The 19176-nt window shown below is 34.3% G+C and overlaps 1 protein-coding gene across 2 annotated transcripts in view; it reads left to right on the top strand.

The window, feature by feature from the left end:
* HCRTR2 (hypocretin receptor 2) overlaps nucleotides 1-19176 on the top strand; it is a 122248-nt gene that overhangs the window by 89282 nt on the left and 13790 nt on the right. For both annotated transcript variants that reach the window (XM_027126787.1, XM_027126788.1), the window contains exons 3-4: nucleotides 7123-7366; nucleotides 14604-14719. In XM_027126787.1, coding sequence (XP_026982588.1) covers nucleotides 7123-7366; nucleotides 14604-14719 — 360 coding nt within the window. The remainder of the gene's footprint in view (nucleotides 1-7122; nucleotides 7367-14603; nucleotides 14720-19176) is intronic.

Raw genomic sequence — 19176 nt, 5'->3', positions numbered from 1 at the left:
GAGCTAAGAGAGAAATATACTTGCTTAAGGAACTGGTAAACTTAAGGAAAGTAATACCAGGTAAACAAGGTAAGTTCTGGGTAAAAATAAAGTGTTAGAATTCTCAAGTCATCAATAAATGCTGCACAAACCTTTTACCTTTTTGGTCTCTAATTTTCTGATTATAAAATAAGGAACTTGACCAAATTAATGATTCAGCCTTTCCCAGTCCAAGTAATTGAGGACTATCTGTTTTTATAAGTTGTCTCATTTACTACTGAGAAATCAAAAGCTATATGATCAAAGCAGTACAGGGAACAGGTTATAGTGCAGGTTTTGAATTAAACTACCAGGAATCTGGTAGAGAATCTTTGCAATCTCTATTCTGCCATTCACCTATTGTATGCTATTGAGCCAAATATGTACGCTCTTTGAGATTCACTTATTTTAAAAGATTAATAATTTTAATTATAACTATCTCTTATGGTGGTTGGATTAGCTTACTTAGATAATTTATATGAACCACTTGGCATAGGGATTGCTCTCTGGAAGACAATGATCTTATAAAAACATAGTACGTTCTCAGTAAACATCAGTCATGGTCATCAGAATTAGATGTTTTATTTTTCAGTTCTGAAAACAGCTTTCCTATAACTAGTTTCTCTACAAGAAATTAAGAACAAACACTTCCAGAGAATAATTTTCTGATTGATATTCTGATAGCTCTAAAATCTTTAAAAATTTTCCCAAGCTGGTGTCCAGGGCCACAGTTCTAAAAGACATGGATTTTCTTTAGCAATTGGACAGTGAGTGAAATGGTGGCCACTCCCTACTTGTTCCCTTGACCACCCTCCACCTCCCGATATTTATTCCATCCAGGCTCCCAGTTGGTTTCATAAGATTTGGAGGAAATGACAATATGCTCCCTATAATGACAAGTTGGGGAAGTTAGAACAACTGAATCTAGATACAGACCTTACGCTCTTCAGAAAATGGACTCAAAATGGATCATAGACCTAAATGTAAAATGCAAAACTATGAAACTCCCAGAAGATACCATAGAAGAAAACCTAGATGACCTTTGGTGTTTTGATGACTTTTTATATATAACACCAAAAGTCTGATGATTGAAATAAATCACTGATAAGCTGAATTCATTAAAATTGAAAATGGCTGCTTTGCAAAAGTCAATGTAAAGAGAATACAAAGACAAGGCACAGACTGGGAGAAAATATTTGCAAAAGACATGATGATAAGGAACTTTTATCTAAAATATACAGAGTTGTTAAAGTTCAACAGTATGGAAGCAAACAACCCAATTAAAATATGGGCCAAAGACCTTAACAGACACCTCACCAAAGAAGATATACAAGTAGCAAAGAAACATAGGAAAATATGTCCCTCATCACATATCATAAGCGAAATGCAAATTAAAATAATGAGATATCACTGCACACCTATTAGAATGGCCAAACTATGGAACACTGATAATACCAAAAGCTAGCAAGGATGTGGAGCAACAGGAATGCTCATTCATTGCTGTAGGAATGCTGCAAAATGTTACAGCCACTTTGGAAAACTGATTTTTTTTTTACAAATTTAAACATAGTCCCAACATATGATCCAGCAATTGCATTCCTGAAAATTTACATCCACACAACAACTTGCATGCAAATGTTTACAGCAGCTTTATCTATCATTACTAAAAGTTGGAAGTAACCAAGATGTCCTTCAGTAGATGAATGGGTAAATAAACTGGGGTACAACCCGGTAATAGAATATTATTCAGTGATTAAAAGAAATGAGTTATCAAGCAATAAAAAGACATGGAGGCGGCTTCCCTGGTGGCGCAGTTGTTGAGAGTCTGCCTGCTGATGCAAGGGACATGGGTTCGTGCCCCGGTCCGGGAAGATCCCACATGCCACGGAGCGACTGGGCCCGTGAGCCATGGCCGTTGAGCCTGCTCATCTGGAGCCTGTGCTCCGCAACAGGAGAGGCCACAACAGTGAGAGGCCCACATACCACAAAAAAAAAAGACATGGAGGAACATTAAATACTTATTACTAAGTGAAAGAAGCCAATCTGAGAAGGCTATGTACTGCATAATTCCAATAACATGACATTAGGAAAAAAGACAAAACTATGGAGATAGTAAAAAATATGAGTGGTTGTCAGGGGTTGGAAGGGATGAACAGGCAGAGCACAGAGGATTTATAATGCAGTATAACGTAGGATATTATAATGTTGGATACATGTCCTTATACATTTGTCCAAATGTACAACATCAAGAGTGTACTGATTATGGTGTGCCAATGTAAGTTCACCAATTATATCAAATGTACCACTATGGTGGGGGATGTTGATCATGCGGGAGGCTATGTGGGAACAGGGGGTATAGGGAAATCTTTGTACCTTCTCCTCAGTTTTGCTGTGGTCTTAAAAGTACTCCAAAACTGAAGTCTTGGGAAAAACAAAAGATGAGAGAGACCACAAATAGCTCATTATTAGAAATTATATAAATTAGGCTTTTGGATCTGAAATGTTACAAAGAGACCTTTACCTCAATAGTTCTACAATGACTCATTATAAAAAGAAATAATACATTTTTAGGCCAAACCTCACTGATAGACTACTAAGTGGGAAATGCCATGAAAGTTATAAGCCTCATTGCAAGCATTAAGTTTAACTGCAAGGCTAGTTTTGTCAGTCGTCTGAAAATCATGAGTGGGTTACAAAAATAAACCATAGCAAAAATTTTTGAGAGAAAGAGTACATTGAGCAAAAGGGAAAAATATCACCATAGAAAAAAATCACTAAGCAATGGGTCTTATGATTACGTGGAGACACTGGGAAAATCATAAATAGCAGAGAATTCTAATATGTCACCATTTCTGTGGTGCTTCCAGAAAGTTTTTTAAATTTCTCTTGGTTCCAGTAACCACCCAGGGGGAAATTTGGGGGATCTTTTTAAGTTTTAAGATGGCTTAAGTTGCCCAGAATCTTTTATTGGCTGAGTTGTTCTCTCTGCAAACCAGAAGTTTCCCTGATGGAGAGTGGGGTGATGGAGAGGGATGCATCACCCTGTAATAGGTGCAGCCCTGCTCTAATGCACAGCAATACCTTCTTATAGACTAGGTATTCCAGATTCTCTTACGTGGATGCAAGGACATATTGAAAGCAATGTGCAACCATGAATGAGGCAGGGCATGGGTCTCTCCTAATGTTCATTATGACAGTATTCTTTCCAGCAGCACAACTTAACAAGTCTTACAGTTGAAAGAACATCTTCATCTCTTGATAGCTTCTATCTGCTTCTCTATAAAGTGTCCAGTTTAGTCAACTTGACTAAACAACAGAAGATCAACAGTTGATCCTCTTCACCATAGATCAAGGACAATACTATTGATAACCACAAGATCTGACCCATTCATTACCTCATTCAACATTACTTCTTGATGGAAAGTTGTAAATGCACAAAAATATTGAGGCACTGGTATAACTCACATCTCCAAATTCTCTCAATATTTATTGTCCATTTTCCATAGAATTTTCCCAAGTAGAAGGAATAGGGCCAATGTGCAATAAGCCAATCATCTGAGTAGTTTTTTTTCCCTTAATGGTGATGTTCTGAAACCAATGGTCCCTCATATGATACTTATGTCCTACTGAGTATTTAAAAACATATACAAAACACCCAGCCAAATTTTAAGGTTATTTGGTTGCATTTAAGATTCTTTGGACATTTACTAATTTCCTATTATTTATATGTTCTTTTTCTTCTAAATACAATTCAATGCAACCTTTAAATTTATGAGTGGTATGCTGTAAGACTTCAGCAAACTCTCATCAATCTTAAAAATCTTACAAATATAATAAAACTTAGCTAACTAATTAAAATATCCCTTTTATATCTTTAATCACTCCATAGGTCTACTACCAGTAACATTTATTGGGCTATTTGCTGAATAATTATCATGAATTTCTAGAAAAAATATAAAATATTTCACTTTTCTTCTCACACATACAGGAGCAGTTGACTGCTTTTTCAGAATGACATTTTTTTTGTAACTGCAGAAGAGGTTCTGCACAGGAAATGCCAGCAAAAGTAGAACCAAAGCCAACTGAGTTTTGGGTGTCGGGTGATGGGACAGGCTCCCTCACTCTCAGTCACACTTCTCCACCTTCTAATCCATTAATGCCTGTCATCCAAACTTGTGATTTGGCAACATTTCCATTTCTACTTGTCATGGATCTCTGAGTCCCTTTTGTCACATTTATATGCTAGCGTGAAACTGAGTCCTCTACCAAAGAAAGCTTCCCATGTTGCCCTGAACACAGGGTACTCATAGGATGGGTGCAATATAAAGCACCGACAGCAAAAGAAAGTTCACATCATCTCACTTCACTCACAATGTTCATGGTTCGCACTACATTCATTTCTCAAATGATTTATTATCAAGTTGACTTGAGCTAATATTAAAATCTCAATGAAAAAGGTACCTTTAAGTGCACTCCTACAAGTGAAAAGCAACAACAAAACTCTCATTTATAATCACTTATGATAAGGTGCCTTATCATATATCACTTATGATATATCCCCTTCAAGAAAATCATGTAAATTCGATGCTAATTGTATACTAGAGTATATTATACACCAGCAGACGTAGCACTCAAACAGTAACTATTAAATCACTGATGGTCAATGGTCCATGCAATGGATTCTACTGCTAGGTTAACCGAACCAGCATGCTCTCTCATGAGAAGGCGCTGCACCTTGGCTTACTGTTGACACTGGACAGCCATCTCTCAAGTGCACTGTTTTGAATTGATTATTACTATCTAACAGTAGAGGGAACTAATAAAAATGACTTCAGAATTTGAACCACACTACTTCTATCCCATTCACCCATGTTGATTAGAATTCATGAAAAATAAAACACTAGGTCTTGATGAGCATTTTACATTTCTAATTGCTAGAGAGCATAAATATAGCCCTGGCTCAGCAACTATGAAACAGCAACTGTGCAGAGCTAGAAGACCACTGTCTTTTTCCCAGGTTGGCAAGGGTATGGAAGGACACTGGGTGCTTGACACGTTCTCAGGGAAGAAATGGAAGTTGGAGGAGAAGAGGACAATTGAGAAAGAGGTGTGAATGCTCTCTGAGGCAGCACCAAGGAATTGCCAGGTGCCATCAACCAAGCCTTCTCTGGTAGAGTTCATCCCTTTAGGATTACACCTAAAATGAAATTAGCCTCCAAGAATTTAGCATAGTTTACACCTTTATTTGTAATTTCTATGACTGCACTTCACCAAAAAGCAGTCTGTTCCTATTAAAAGCTAGAACTCCAAGCTCAGGAATAGAAGAGAATACTAATAGTATAATGACCATCATCGTGTCATAATCATAATAAGGAATAACAAACACTTGCACAGCATTTATATACCAGCCCTGGACTAGGTGTTTCCCATCTCAACTGACGGTTCCTACAATTCCATGGACAGCTACGATTATCAGGCATTCTCACACAGATGAGAAAACTGAGGCATAGAGAGGTTAAGTGACTTACCCAAGATCATGCATTTGGCAAGTGCAGTGGGGTACATACCCAGGAAACCTGGTAGTGGAATTGACTCCAACCACACTCTGCTGCCTTTTCCAAAGAGAATCAAAAGAATCAGAGTTGGCAAGCATCTCATCCCATCATTTTACTCATTTAATAGAAAAATAAATGAACAAACAATAACCCATCCACATTTTACCTACAGCTCTTAAGTAGGGGACCCATATTGTGCAGCTAGCTGGGAGGAGATGAGAATGGATATGTGGTCCTAATCCTTAACCCAGAGCCTTTCCTGCTGGGCTGGACCAGCCCTTAGATCCTTCTCTCTCATCTGTACCTACAGTCAGTGCATCGACAAGGAAGGTCCTGATGTAAGAAGCAGAGAGACCTGCTCATTCACATTTTATGGGATCAGTACAACTAGGACAGAAAAATATAGAAAGATGACTGTGCCATATATATTACCTTAGATTGAGGCTTATGACTATTCCTTAATTCAAAAAAATATTTATTAAGCACGTCAAGCACTGTGTCAGGTACTGTTTTGTGAACACAACAGTCCCTCCTGCCATTGGTCTTTGTTCCAATAGAGAAGATAAACAGTAAATTAATGAATTAAACAAAATAATTGTACTGTAAATGTTGAGAAGAAAATAAATAGAAATCTGTAAAAGATATATCAGAAAAGAGCAAGAGGCTTGTTTTTAAAGAGAGAGTTTTGAGATAATTGATTTTGTCAGAACCAATGGTCCAATCATCCAGTATAGAATACACTAAATATAATTACATAAACTGATCATGTGGGGATAAGCATGCTTGACATGTTTCTTTACTATTTTCTTAAAGTTCCAAGTTAAAGTATTGTTTGTGGTGCTATTATATAGAAATCTGGATTGGGTGAACCTATTTGAATTTTAGAGGCAGGTTGCTTATGCCAGCAATGAGCAAACTATGGTAAGGAGATTCATATAAAGAATTATTTTTTATCGTGACTCATGCCTTTCTTTGGGTGTAACATGTTGGAAATGAACTAATGTACAAATAACCTTGATTATTTAAAAATAGGAAATGAGATACCTATAATTCAAAAATACTAATTAAATGCAATTTCAACCAGATTCTTGTATGATAATTTAAACGAAATACATGTCATTGTATTATTCTCTATAAGTGACAGAGAATTTTCCATTTCAGACTAAACATATATATTTTACTATTCTTTCATTCCAAGATAAGATTTCCCCTATCAATAGAAAAATTTCAAGACAAAATCATGATTGTCATTATTTAAAGAATGCCATATTATAGATTAAAACATTTAGCATAAAAAAAGATTGCAAGGCTTGTATAGTACATTTTTATGTTTAACGGAAAAAAGGTATTCTTTTCCCTGATACATTTCTAATATTATTTTTTTGGCAGAGTTTTTTCTTTTTTTAATAGAAAGCCCTTGTGTGAAATGTTTTTTGACAACTTTGAATCTGGTTATCTGTGTGCCTATGTTTCTGACAGGATAAAAGTACTGAGAGTGGTCCATGTAACACGCGGTGCTTCCCTTGTACTACCTTCTTTTCCTCTCTAGACCGTGTCAGTGTCTGTGTCTGTCCTCACACTGAGCTGCATTGCCTTGGATCGGTGGTATGCGATCTGTCACCCTTTGATGTTTAAGAGCACAGCCAAGCGGGCCCGGAACAGCATCGTCATCATCTGGATCGTGTCCTGCATCATAATGATCCCTCAGGCCATCGTCATGGAGTGCAGCACCATGCTCCCTGGCTTAGCCAATAAAACCACTCTCTTTACAGTCTGTGATGAGCACTGGGGCGGTAAGTCCATTGTGGCCCTTGCATTTATATGACAGCTGCAAATTGAAAATCTAATTTGCATAGCCCTTGTAAAGCTGGCCTCGTGTATTTTATTGGCATTTGTTAATATCGTTTATTTTATAACATGGTAGAACATAGTATTGTCTCAGGTGTCAGGTTCCCTAATGGGCTTCAAATACAACTGGATTTTTCATTTTAAAACCATGTCTGGCCTGGGAACATGGATGTCTTGCCCGTGGACCTATGCTGTTCTCTGAGTCAGATTAGCTACACACGTTTTCTCTATTCATAATATAGTAAACTGATACATTTTATCACTAGCATAATTATTTTCTGACTTAAGAATTACACTAATTATGAAATTATGAATCTTTTTTGGTTTCCCATCTGATATGTTCAGTGGTTAAATTTAAACAATCTAGTTAGGAGGCCTTATGCTCCTTTGGTTCAAAACTCTCAGCAACAGTCTTTGAGGTTTTCCTGTAATAGTGGAAACACCTTTATCAATGCCTAGTGGTGGCACAAATCTGGACACAGCAAAGGATGAAAGAAAATAAAATAATCCTGCATTTCAACACTAGTTACAAAATTATCACACAGAATTTAAAGGAAACAATCTGTTCTCTTCTGGGTAAATATATTACAATGGCTCATATTTAAACTGTAAACATTAGGAAAGCATTTGTTTACTGGAAAGATGTATCAACAGAGGCAGTGCACGCCAAGGATTGTTCATGGACCTGGTATTTTCAAGCATATGAATCTCTGAATTCATGTTAATTCCTACCTTGATTCTTTTATTGGAACACTGAAAAGAGGAAAATCAGGAACTGAAAAATTAGGCATATGTTTCCACTGCAGCAAGATAAAACTCAAAAGACACTAAGATTATTCCATATGTTATCCAAAGACCTATAATAATTAAAATTTCAAAATTTGCTTTATCTATTACTGTAAATATTAAATACTCCTTTTAAAAATTGAGATTTATCCTTTCTTTCAATTGCAATTCTTTTGCTGTATTTCTTTCTGTATCTTCTTCAGTTTTTCCCAAGTTTCCCCATTAACAATGAAGACAAAACCAAAATGAGTAGAAAGTTCCAGAATGATAGAAATATTTCTTAAGTGTCTTCGGTCCCATTTATTTAATGTTCAAACAACATCTTGAGTATTTAGGATATGCCAGAAATTGTGCCAACCTGAAGAGAAATAGACTCTGCCCAAGGGAACCCGTTGTATATAACGAGGCTGAAATGCAAATAAATAAAGGTTTATAGTGTGATTAGTATTTTAATATACTTATATACAAAGTGCTAGGAGCACAAGTGAGAGGACAGACTCAGTCCTGGCCATGTGAACAAAAGTTTATAAGGACCTGCTAACATTTCAGCAAAGCATTAAAGATGAGCAGGGAGGAAGCTCAAGGGGCAGTTCATTTGCTCAGGGTTTGAACTCTGTTCTCTCAGAATGAACTTGTTTTGCCTTTTGATTTGACTATGCCTTAATGTTTAAGTATCTCACTTATTTTCAGTTTAAGAAAGACTTTAAAAATGTGGAGATTCACTAGCATGAGTGTGATTCTCTTTCAATGTACAATTTAATAATTTGACCAATTAAATGATGATAATCTATCAAAAAAAAAAAATGAGCAGGGCTTTTCCAGACAAGGAAGAGGGAAAAGGGTGTCCTAGGAAGCAGGAAAACTCACACAATGGGCACCATTCCTTGAAGAAGAAAGGAAGAGAGTCCAAACTTGTAGCTTCTGGAATGCAGTCTAAAGAACTGTGTTTGGGAAAAGGTGGGCTGGGAGCCAAATATGACATATCTCTTATTATTATCTAATTCCTATGCAATGAGTTATATTTGGAAAAGAGCCTAAAGATCTCTTGATCAGAATGCTTAGTTAATCATGATGAAACTGAACCATAAATTAAATTATTTGCTCAATATTATGAAGCACATTTAAATATAAGTGTTACCAAACCCGGGTTTGGCTGCTCGTCACTCAGAAGTCAATACTCAAGAGGCAAGTGTCAGTAGAAAGGAAAGGTGTGTTAATCAGAAAAGCTGGCAATCTGGGGAGAAGGTGGACTCATGTCCTGAGACCACCTCCAAAGATTCTGCTCAGCCCTGACAGTTTTTGAAGGGAAAAAAGGGAGAAGAATCTCAGTGTATCATCTAGGCAGGAGTTTGGATTCTGCATCATTCTCCATTGAGTGTAGGCTGGCTGACTCTCTCTTCTTTATCTTGCCCATGTGGGCTGCCTGCAGGATTGCTAAGGGGGCTGTTGGGGGTAGAGAGCTAGTCATTCTTTAACTATTTAATTCTTCATTCTTACTTCTTTTAATCTAGGTAAAGAATCCACAGGTTAGACAAGGCACCGTGTGTGTTCAGGAGAGCATAAGTCAGGAGTTAGTTTCAATTGCCTAGTGATCTCATTCCTATAATTAGATTCTTTTAAGGTTAGAGGGGAACAGAAATGGGCAAACAGGAAAGGTGCAAAAGAGCTGCTTTCAGAAGCTTCCAACTCACAAGCTGGGATTCTTTAAGTTTACGGAGATGGTAATTAGATTAAAATTCCCACCTATTATTCAATATGTGTCAGTAGTATTTTCTCTAAAGTATTTGGGTAATTAATTTCATTTATAAGTCTGTGGACTGATTTTATAAACTTGTCCTTTTTTTAGTGTTGCCCTGAATGATCAAGTTGCATTAACTCCCATGAGCAAAAGGATTGCAGAACTAGGGAATCCTGTTAGTCATCATGATTAAGTAAATAGCTGCATCATTTTCTAATTAACTTTGAGCAACAGATATAAATATATAAAAGGCATCCCAACCTCTCACATTTTATTACTTAACTATAGAAGGGATATTTTCCTTAAAAAAAAGAAATTATTGTCAAATACCTAAAAATCTAAACTCAGTCTTCAGAAGTCATTTAGCAAAGCTATTTGAAAGTGATTTTATATTAGCATAAAATTACTTAAAATGATTTTAAAAGCTAAGTGATGCTGAATTGAGTTGATCATCCACAAAATCAAGCAATAAAATCTGTGACATTAGTTTTTCGTATATTAAATGAAATTATCAGTAACTTCATGTTCTTAAGAAGAATATGAAAAATTAAAAGCAGGTTCTTATTATTCTGCTCATTAGACATTTAGTTTATTTTAATGATTTTTACATTAGCATAAGCTTTGTTAATATAAGTTATTTATAAATCTAGGTTTAACTTAAAATTTTAAAGCTTGGACATATATGTGATAGTCACAACTTAAAATCACCATAGACAAATATATTTTACAGGGTTAGCTCTCTAAAGTTCAAACCTTTTGAAAGTCCATTTAGTCCCATTTTTAAAAAATTTGTTGTGAAATATCTTTTATTTGCTATTAACTCATAAACTGATTTCTTATCTTTATCCTAAGTTAAATCAATGATTTGGTTATAAAAGTAAACAGAGATATCATTATGGTCCTACAACCAATATTACAATGTGGAAAGAGTCAGTAAACTATGTGGTCACTTGATTCATATCTATCAAATAACTTTTGGGAAAGTCTTGCAAATGCTGTCTCGCTCATGGTGCAAAATAACTGAGAACTCCGTCTTACTGGAAATAAGACCACAGATATGTAATATTTTATGGATACATTACTTCTGCAACTCATTATGTTGATCATTGCCTATGGCTTGTTCAAAAAAAGACCACAAACCATTCAGTTCTTGGCAGACACACTTGACACTCAAAAACAAATAAAATGTGTTAATATTTATTTTAATGATGTTTAAATTATGTTTTTGTGTATGCTTACTGTTTGCATCAATCACATCCATTCACACTTCTGAAAGTTTAAAATTCTTCCAGAATTATAACCATACATTCTTGATTGCTTGGTTTGTAAATGCATAGTTTCACAGGATAGATCCTATTGGAAGAAATTAACTGTCTTTTCCCACTCAATCCAAGATATGTTTTACTAGTAATTCATCCAACTTTTAATGAGCATGTACTGTTTGTCAAACATTGTTTTGGATGCCGGGGATTTATAATCTCCCTCCTCTTGGATTGTACTGCCAAATTATTCTTTGGTGGTCTGAAAAATAATAATAATAGTGGAGCCCTTCCTTATATTCAAGCTAATTATGGTATCTGGCCTATTATGAGATTTGGAAAGTATATACATATGTGTGTTTATTAATAGGAACATTTATTGAAAACACTTATTAGGGAGAAGATAATAAAATATATTACAGATTCAGATAAACTTTTATGGATACATGAACTTGGAAAAGACTCTCCAAATTGAATATTTGGAAAATTATATTTAACTTAATTTTCCATTGAATCCTTGAGAGGTATAACAAGAAGGAGAAAATGTTTGTAATTTTTAGGTAATTATATTAACATGTTCACTCAACAATGGACCTTAACTCACCTAAGAGAAGTTAAGCTTTATCTATCTAATACCTGACATTTTTCTTTAATCTCTGATTTCAAAGACTAAAGAAAGATCCATATTTACTCCTTATTTGTTGGTTTGATATACATACAATAATGTATGCAGATTATGCCTATTCATCCGTTGAGTAGAGACACGAAATTTTAACGGTTGTCAATCTTTAAAATGCTGTTTTCTAATTTAGGGAATGCTTAAGTGAACAAATTTCATGTAGCTACTGTCTAGACATATGTCTTAAAATATATTAAATATATTGCTTATCAAGTGTAGAGAAACTTCAAAGATAGTTTCAACACATATAATTTAAACTTTCAATGGCATTTCTGGGTTTTCAATTAGCTTAGACTCTAAGCATGAAATGAGGAATCTAAGACGATCATGTTTCCCCAATTATCTATAATAATCTCTTTATTAAAACAATCTATCTTAGCCTGCAAGTGTAATTTTGCTTGATCAATTTTTCTCTATGTTGGTGTTCATTATCATAATATGCATTTACCAGCCAATTACATATTTTTCTAACTATTTATAAATATACTGGTTGCAGAATGAGCTTTCTTTCCCGTCTAAAACTCCAGACTGTTATCACAGCGATGGTATCCATCTCTGCAGTTTAAAAATAAATGACCTACCAAATCTACCTTTCTCCACTCACTCAATTTAATTGTCTGATGCAGACATCAGGGATTCACAGGTATGTAAGCTTTAAAGGTATATTTTTTTTGTGGGAAGCTTATACGACATTTTCTTCAAAACAAATAGAAGTTCAAAGCCACTCAGGTGCCTGGGAAGTGCCGAGGTCACTCTCCAGCTCCTTTGAAATTGGCTCTGCAAATGCTGCATGGCACTTTGAATGCTGCGGCACTTCAAAGGGAAAGACTGTTTGCTATTCCTCCAGTCAGGCTGCTCAGATTCTATCACTTTTTATGTAACTGGCTTGTTTTGCAGGACAAACTTGAAAGGAAGTTAGAAACTGAAGCTGATGAGCTAGATGTGAGCCACCTGGGCCCCAGAGAAGTTAAAAATGACACATCAAATTGGTCTTTTAGACCTCCTGGTAGCACACACACCCTGCTGTGTGCTCTAAAGATTGTAGTGGAGAAAAACATCTGTCTGAGAAAGAAGACAATTTTAGGAGTAAAAATAAGAAGAATATTAAACTCTAGAAGACAAGACTATGAAATCAATACTGTGGAGGATATGTTGACTTACTAGAACATATACAAAATTCCTCTCTAAGTAAGTTGTGCATGTGTGTTAATGCATGTACTTTTAATAAAAATGAGATTTTTAGGGTTCTTTAAACTTAGATGTCAAACCAATATGGGTATTTTCTTTTTTTGATATCCACCTTACTTATCAGGGATAAGCACATATAGGATTGTAGTGATTGCTTATTTATCATTAATTCTATGTGCACAGGTAATACGTATCACATATTGATATGAGGATATGTTGAAAATATATTCAGTAAGAATTCAATGAATGTTCAATAATTGTTATCAGTCATTATGGTCATCATCATAATCATTATTGGTTAATCCTCAGTATAAATTGCTCTTACCACGTTTGACCACATAACCGAGTCTTCATGCTTCTACATATTTTCTGAAGTAACGAAAATAATAAAATCCATGAAAGTGATAGCATCATCCTTCCATAATAGTGTAGAACAAATCCCATTGCCAATATCAAAGTCAAAATAAGTTATGTAATATTTAGAATTTTAAAAAAAACCTTTGTTTTATTAGCATTTAGTTAGAATTGTATCAAATTATTGGCATTTAATGTCTATGGTATCCATTTAGGATATATTGTTTCTTGTTTTACATTTAAGTAAAAGTAGCTTGATCAGTGTGATATATTCAAATACTAGTTAAAGGGAAATATCCCTTAAAGTGTTTTAAAAGTCAGTAATGGATATATTTTAGAAAAATTAAAAATTAATATTAAGCCACAGTGCCAATTGATTGACTCCTTATAAATGCCCTAATCTGTGATATGTATTACCTGTGCACATAGAATTAATGACAAATAAGCAATCACTACAATCCTATATGTGCTTATGCCTGATAAGTAAGATGGATATCAAAAAAAAGAAAATACCCATATTGGTTTGAAATCTAATTTTAAAGAACCCTAAAAATCTCATTTTTATTAAAAGTACATGCATTAACACACGTGCACAACTTACTTAAAGAGGAATTTTGTATATGTCCTAGTAGGTCAATAAAAATAATCATTATCAAATGTTTGCTGTTTTAGTTTTCGAAAAAACGTTCTGAATTCATATTTGGAGATACAACTGGGAATATTTTCTCATCTCTCAAGAGAGAAATGAAGAGGAATCAACTTAGTTTACTGTCTTTTTCCATTTTAACAAAAACATCAGCAATTAAGTTTTGATTGAGTAATGTCCCTCCTTGCAAATCCAAGTGTTGGACAATCCAAATTAATTTTTATTGATTAAACAGATGTAATTAAGAGAAAAAAAGCTTTTTGATAAATGAATACTTGACTGGAAAGACTGTAGTAACACAAATTAAGAAATGGCTAATTGTTCTTCCTCTCTGAGTAGATTACATGACATTAAGACTTTGCATTTAGTACTTAAATGTAAGTAGTTAATATTATAAATCATTTTTCCCTTTTGTGTATATAACATAACAGTAAAATCATATAGAAGGTAATTTTGAAGGCAAAACATTGACAGATGTACTTTTAAAAAGTCTATGAATTATAATATTTTATTATTTTAACTTTCATTCCAGGTGAAATTTACCCCAAGATGTATCACATCTGTTTCTTTCTGGTGACCTACATGGCACCACTGTGTCTTATGGTGTTGGCCTATCTGCAAATATTTCGTAAACTCTGGTGCCGACAGGTAAGTAATTTCAAATAACTTTCTTTTGTTTTCCTTAGGATGTCCTTAAAAACAAAATTTAAGAGTGAATTGAACCAATATAATATGCTTAGCAAAGGATTGTGTGTTCTTCTAAAATAATGAGGCCTTAGTCATGAACATATGTCTAGGCATTTTTTAGGGTGATATTTAGGGAATGTTATTTATGAACTGCCTTAATGACTAAATTTTAAACCTCTGTGATTAATCGACTTGATTTTTGTCTAGGAATAATATTGTAAATTTTACTTTTTATGAGAAATAAATAAAAATTCCTTTAAAGTTTCCTGAGACTGTAAGTAAAGATGTATGTAATACATTTTTGATGAGATGTATGTAATACATTTTTATTATAGGGTTAAATCTCCAACTTCAAAGATCTTATTTTTTTTTCAGAACAGTAGAAGAGTCAAGCAGAATTGAGAATTTTAAAAATTGTTTATGCTAATTTGTACTGAAATGTTAGATAATTTTGCTATGTATTCATTCACTCATTTATTAACTCAGTGAATGTATTCATTCACTCAGTTATTCATTCATCAAATATTTATATTACTTTTGCATGCATGTCTGATAAAAAGCTAAATGTTCTAGTCTGTGTCATTGGTGAATTCATAGTCTAGAGGAAGGAAACAGTTCCAGGGCAAAAATCACCTTAAAAAATATAAGCAAAGGGGATCAGAGAAAAGCTTAGTGGAGGTGGATCTAATTCAGACCAGGAGACATTTAAGCTGAATCATGATGACTCTAAGGAAATCGACGAACATGTAAAGGTACAGACAAAGAATATAACTCAGCTTCTTGTACTTGTAAATTGTATCTTAAAATGCCACATTTCTCAGAAATGTATCTCTTTTTTCCTAAATTTATTGCCAGTATTTTGAGCTTATCAGGCTTGTGGAAAGCCACACACTTAGTCTGTTTGTTCTGACATATTTTATCCAACTGAAAGAATTTACTGGGCCACTTTACTCATTTAAAGGATTTCATAAACCTTTTATTTGGTTTTTGTCTGAGGATGAGTCTTAATCTGGGTCTTCTTCAACCCTTGTTATTCAAAGCGATTTTCAAGATCATCTTTTACTTCTTGTATATGAGCAATCAACCCCGTATGTCTCATAATTCCAAATGTTTTTGTTTCGTCTATTTTTGTAAAGAAGTCACTTCTTTTCTGACCTTATAAATGCATTCTGTTCCCCAGTCTTTGTAACTAAAATAACAAATGTGTATCACTGTAAACTATGAGTGGTGATTTTCCACATCGTAGGGATAGTTTCCTTAACAATCTCCACCTGGCCAGTGGGAGTGAATGACCAGAACTGATATAATACAGAAGTCAAAAACACAGACTCAAGATCCTGACTGCATGAGTTTAAATTCTAACCCTGCCATTTAACAGATGTGGGAGTTTTGTCAATTACTTAAATTTCTGTGCCAAGCAGGGGTGCATAGCATCTACCTCACACTTATTAGATGAATTAATTCAAGTGCCTCAAGCATGGAAAGTGCTCATTAAATAAAATATCATAATAGTATATGCTGTTATTTAGGCTTTCACCTCATTCTGCTTATATTTCTAAAATAATAAGCATGTGTTGAATTGATGTTTGTGACTACTTTCTTAGATAGATCTCTTTCATAGTACTTTTAAGTAACATGAAAATGACTTTTTATTTGTCTGTCTGCTCTAATCTACTAAGATGGAGACAGTACACACTAGCCTTGATCTTGTAGCCCTCCACCTAGTACATGCATAGCACATATCAGTTGCTTGATAAATACTTTATAAGAAAAAATTTAGTGGAAGAATAAGAGAAAGTGCTGGGAAAGTTTAGATAGAAGAGGAAAGAGAGGAATCCATTGCTCAGTTACTCAGAACAAAGTTCATAGAAAAATTAGAATTTGAAAAATTCTTGAAGAAGATAAAACTTTGATGAGCATGTAGGCATAAAGATAATTTAGATTGATATTTTGACTAAGAATATTCAGTGTTAAGTGCATTTCCTACTTCCATATTTTTACTGGGTAGTGTGCATTAAACATAAGAAATGCTTATATTTGCTTATTCATTTATTTACAGAATGACATAACTTTAAAATTTCTTGGGTGTACATAAATCTGTCTCGTTCATCATCATCTTCCCAACACTTAACATGTTACCTTGCACAAAAAAGTATTCAAAAAATGTTTGTTAAATAATTAGATAACTACCAAATCTCAACCAGTTTACTTCTTCATTATTTAAGCTTATAGTTCTCCATTTCTCAAACTCTAAAGTAAGCTCAAAATTGTATTGCAGGCTTAGAAATAATCCACATTCTTTTGATGAATTGTCCTGGTTAGTACAAACCACATGATCCAGAAGATTTGCAGTAAAATGCTTGGGCTGTGAAACTAAAAACATTTACAGACAGATTGCAATAGAAAACAGCAAGTTCATCTGAGTTCACTTTAGCAGCCACAATAAAGTAAATTAACCCCAAATGGTGATTATGTAGAATTCTGCTTGAGCAACTATCAAATTCCAACTGTTAATGTCTCTAAACAGAGTTCCAAGGCATTATGTATGCCATAGTCTACATCAAGTGAGCCATCAAACAGAGGGACTGTCTTATTTGCTTAAAATTACAGAGATGCAGGGAATCTGTTACATTCTTTGAAATATCTAAGTGTAAGATTATTAATGAGCAAAATGTCTGTCCTTGTCTGACTTTCTCAAGAATTTTAAACCTATGTTAGTGCAAGTTCATTAGCCTCATGCACAGTGAGGTGAAACAAACCGAAACTTTGGAGTTTGGAGCACAGAAAGTTTATGGCAAGGCCATGGAAGGAGATGGGTGGCTCATGGCCTACAAAGCCCCTGAACTCCCTGAAGCAAAACATTTTTAAAAGCCAGGTGAGGGAGGGGTGTCGCAGTGTATGTGATCAGCTTATGTACAATTCTCTGATTGGCTGATGGTGAGGTAACAGGGTGGTGTCACAAAGCTTAACATTACAGTCCTTATCCATAGACTCCAGGAGGCCTGGGGCTATGTGCTCATGATTATCAAGTAGTTAACTTCTTCCATTTGGTGGGGGTTTTTCACATCTGTAAAACAACTCAGGATATGGGGGAAAGGCCTGTCCCTAGAAGGCCCCATAGGGTCCTGCTTGGTTACAATGAAAAGAATTGTCCAATGTTTTGCTCTAATCAAAGACTTAAATATTCTCTTTATTTGACAATGTGTCTCAGAGGACTCATTCAGTCTGGAAATTCTACAGGATCTTCTCTAGAACTCCTCTTTTTAAGGCTTACTAAATCTTAACTCTTTTGTACCTGACAGAATTTTTTCAGTTCTAACTCTCAAATAATTCAACACTTCAATCTTACTCATTATATGAACTCACATTAATTCATTCCACAAATATTTATTGACCACCTACTATGTGTCTGGGACTGTGTGAGGAGCTGGGGATGAACTGTACTGATACTTGAGTCTGGAACTAAATTTCAATTTTCCAAAGACTAAAACTTTGAAAGAACTTCCTTGTTCCAATTTTTATCACATGCTCATCTACTGCCCTTTATTCTTCAACATTCTTCAAAAAGAACTTAAAATAATTAACATTAGATGATAACAAGTCAGTTTAGTATGAGAAAATAAACAGCAAATTGTAATTGCAGAGGCAGAATCAAATGGCAGTAACACAAGTTCACACAGAGAGATAAAAGTAACTATGTAGGTAAATATAGAAGAGAGTATAAATATATTTTTGTTTGAAATTCTTTTCTTCTCCTATTTGACTTGAGATAATATTGTAAAGCAATAATTATAAAACTGTGAATCTTCATCTTATAATGTATAAAGATGTAATTCAAAGAAAGGAGGAGAGAATGAAGCTATATTGAAGCAAAGATTTTGTATACTATTGAAATTAAGTTGGCATTAATCTAAACAGATTAAGTTGTTAATTATAATCCTCAGGGCAACCACTAAAAAAATAACTCAAAAAAATGTAGTGAAAAAAACAACAAAAATAAAATGCTATACTAGAAAATATCTGTTTAGCACAAAATAAAGAAGCAATGGAGGAATAGAGGAACAAAATAGAAACTATATATATATATATATATATTTGTATATATATATATGCACACATATATAAACAAACAGCAAAGGGAGACATGTAAATTACACCTTCTCAATAGTTACATTAAATGTAAATGAATGAAACACTCTAGAGGTTGGCAGAATAGATAAAACAAACAACAAACAAACAAAAAAAACCTGATTCAACTGTATGATGTCTACAAAAAGCACACCTCATATTCAAAGACACAAATAGATTAAATGTAAAATAATGAAAAAGAGGTACTATGCAAACAGTAACCAAAGGAAAGCTGAAGTAGCTCTACTAATATCAGACAAAAGAAACGTTAATAAAAAGTGTTACTATGG

The sequence above is a fragment of the Aethalodelphis obliquidens genome, unplaced genomic scaffold (genome assembly GCF_003676395.1).
Source record: "Aethalodelphis obliquidens isolate GAN/ISIS:26980383/991018 unplaced genomic scaffold, ASM367639v1 scaffold31, whole genome shotgun sequence".
Lineage (NCBI taxonomy): Eukaryota > Metazoa > Chordata > Mammalia > Artiodactyla > Delphinidae > Aethalodelphis > Aethalodelphis obliquidens.
Note: the sequence above shows the minus strand (reverse complement) of the source record. Positions and strands in the feature narration are given on the sequence as shown.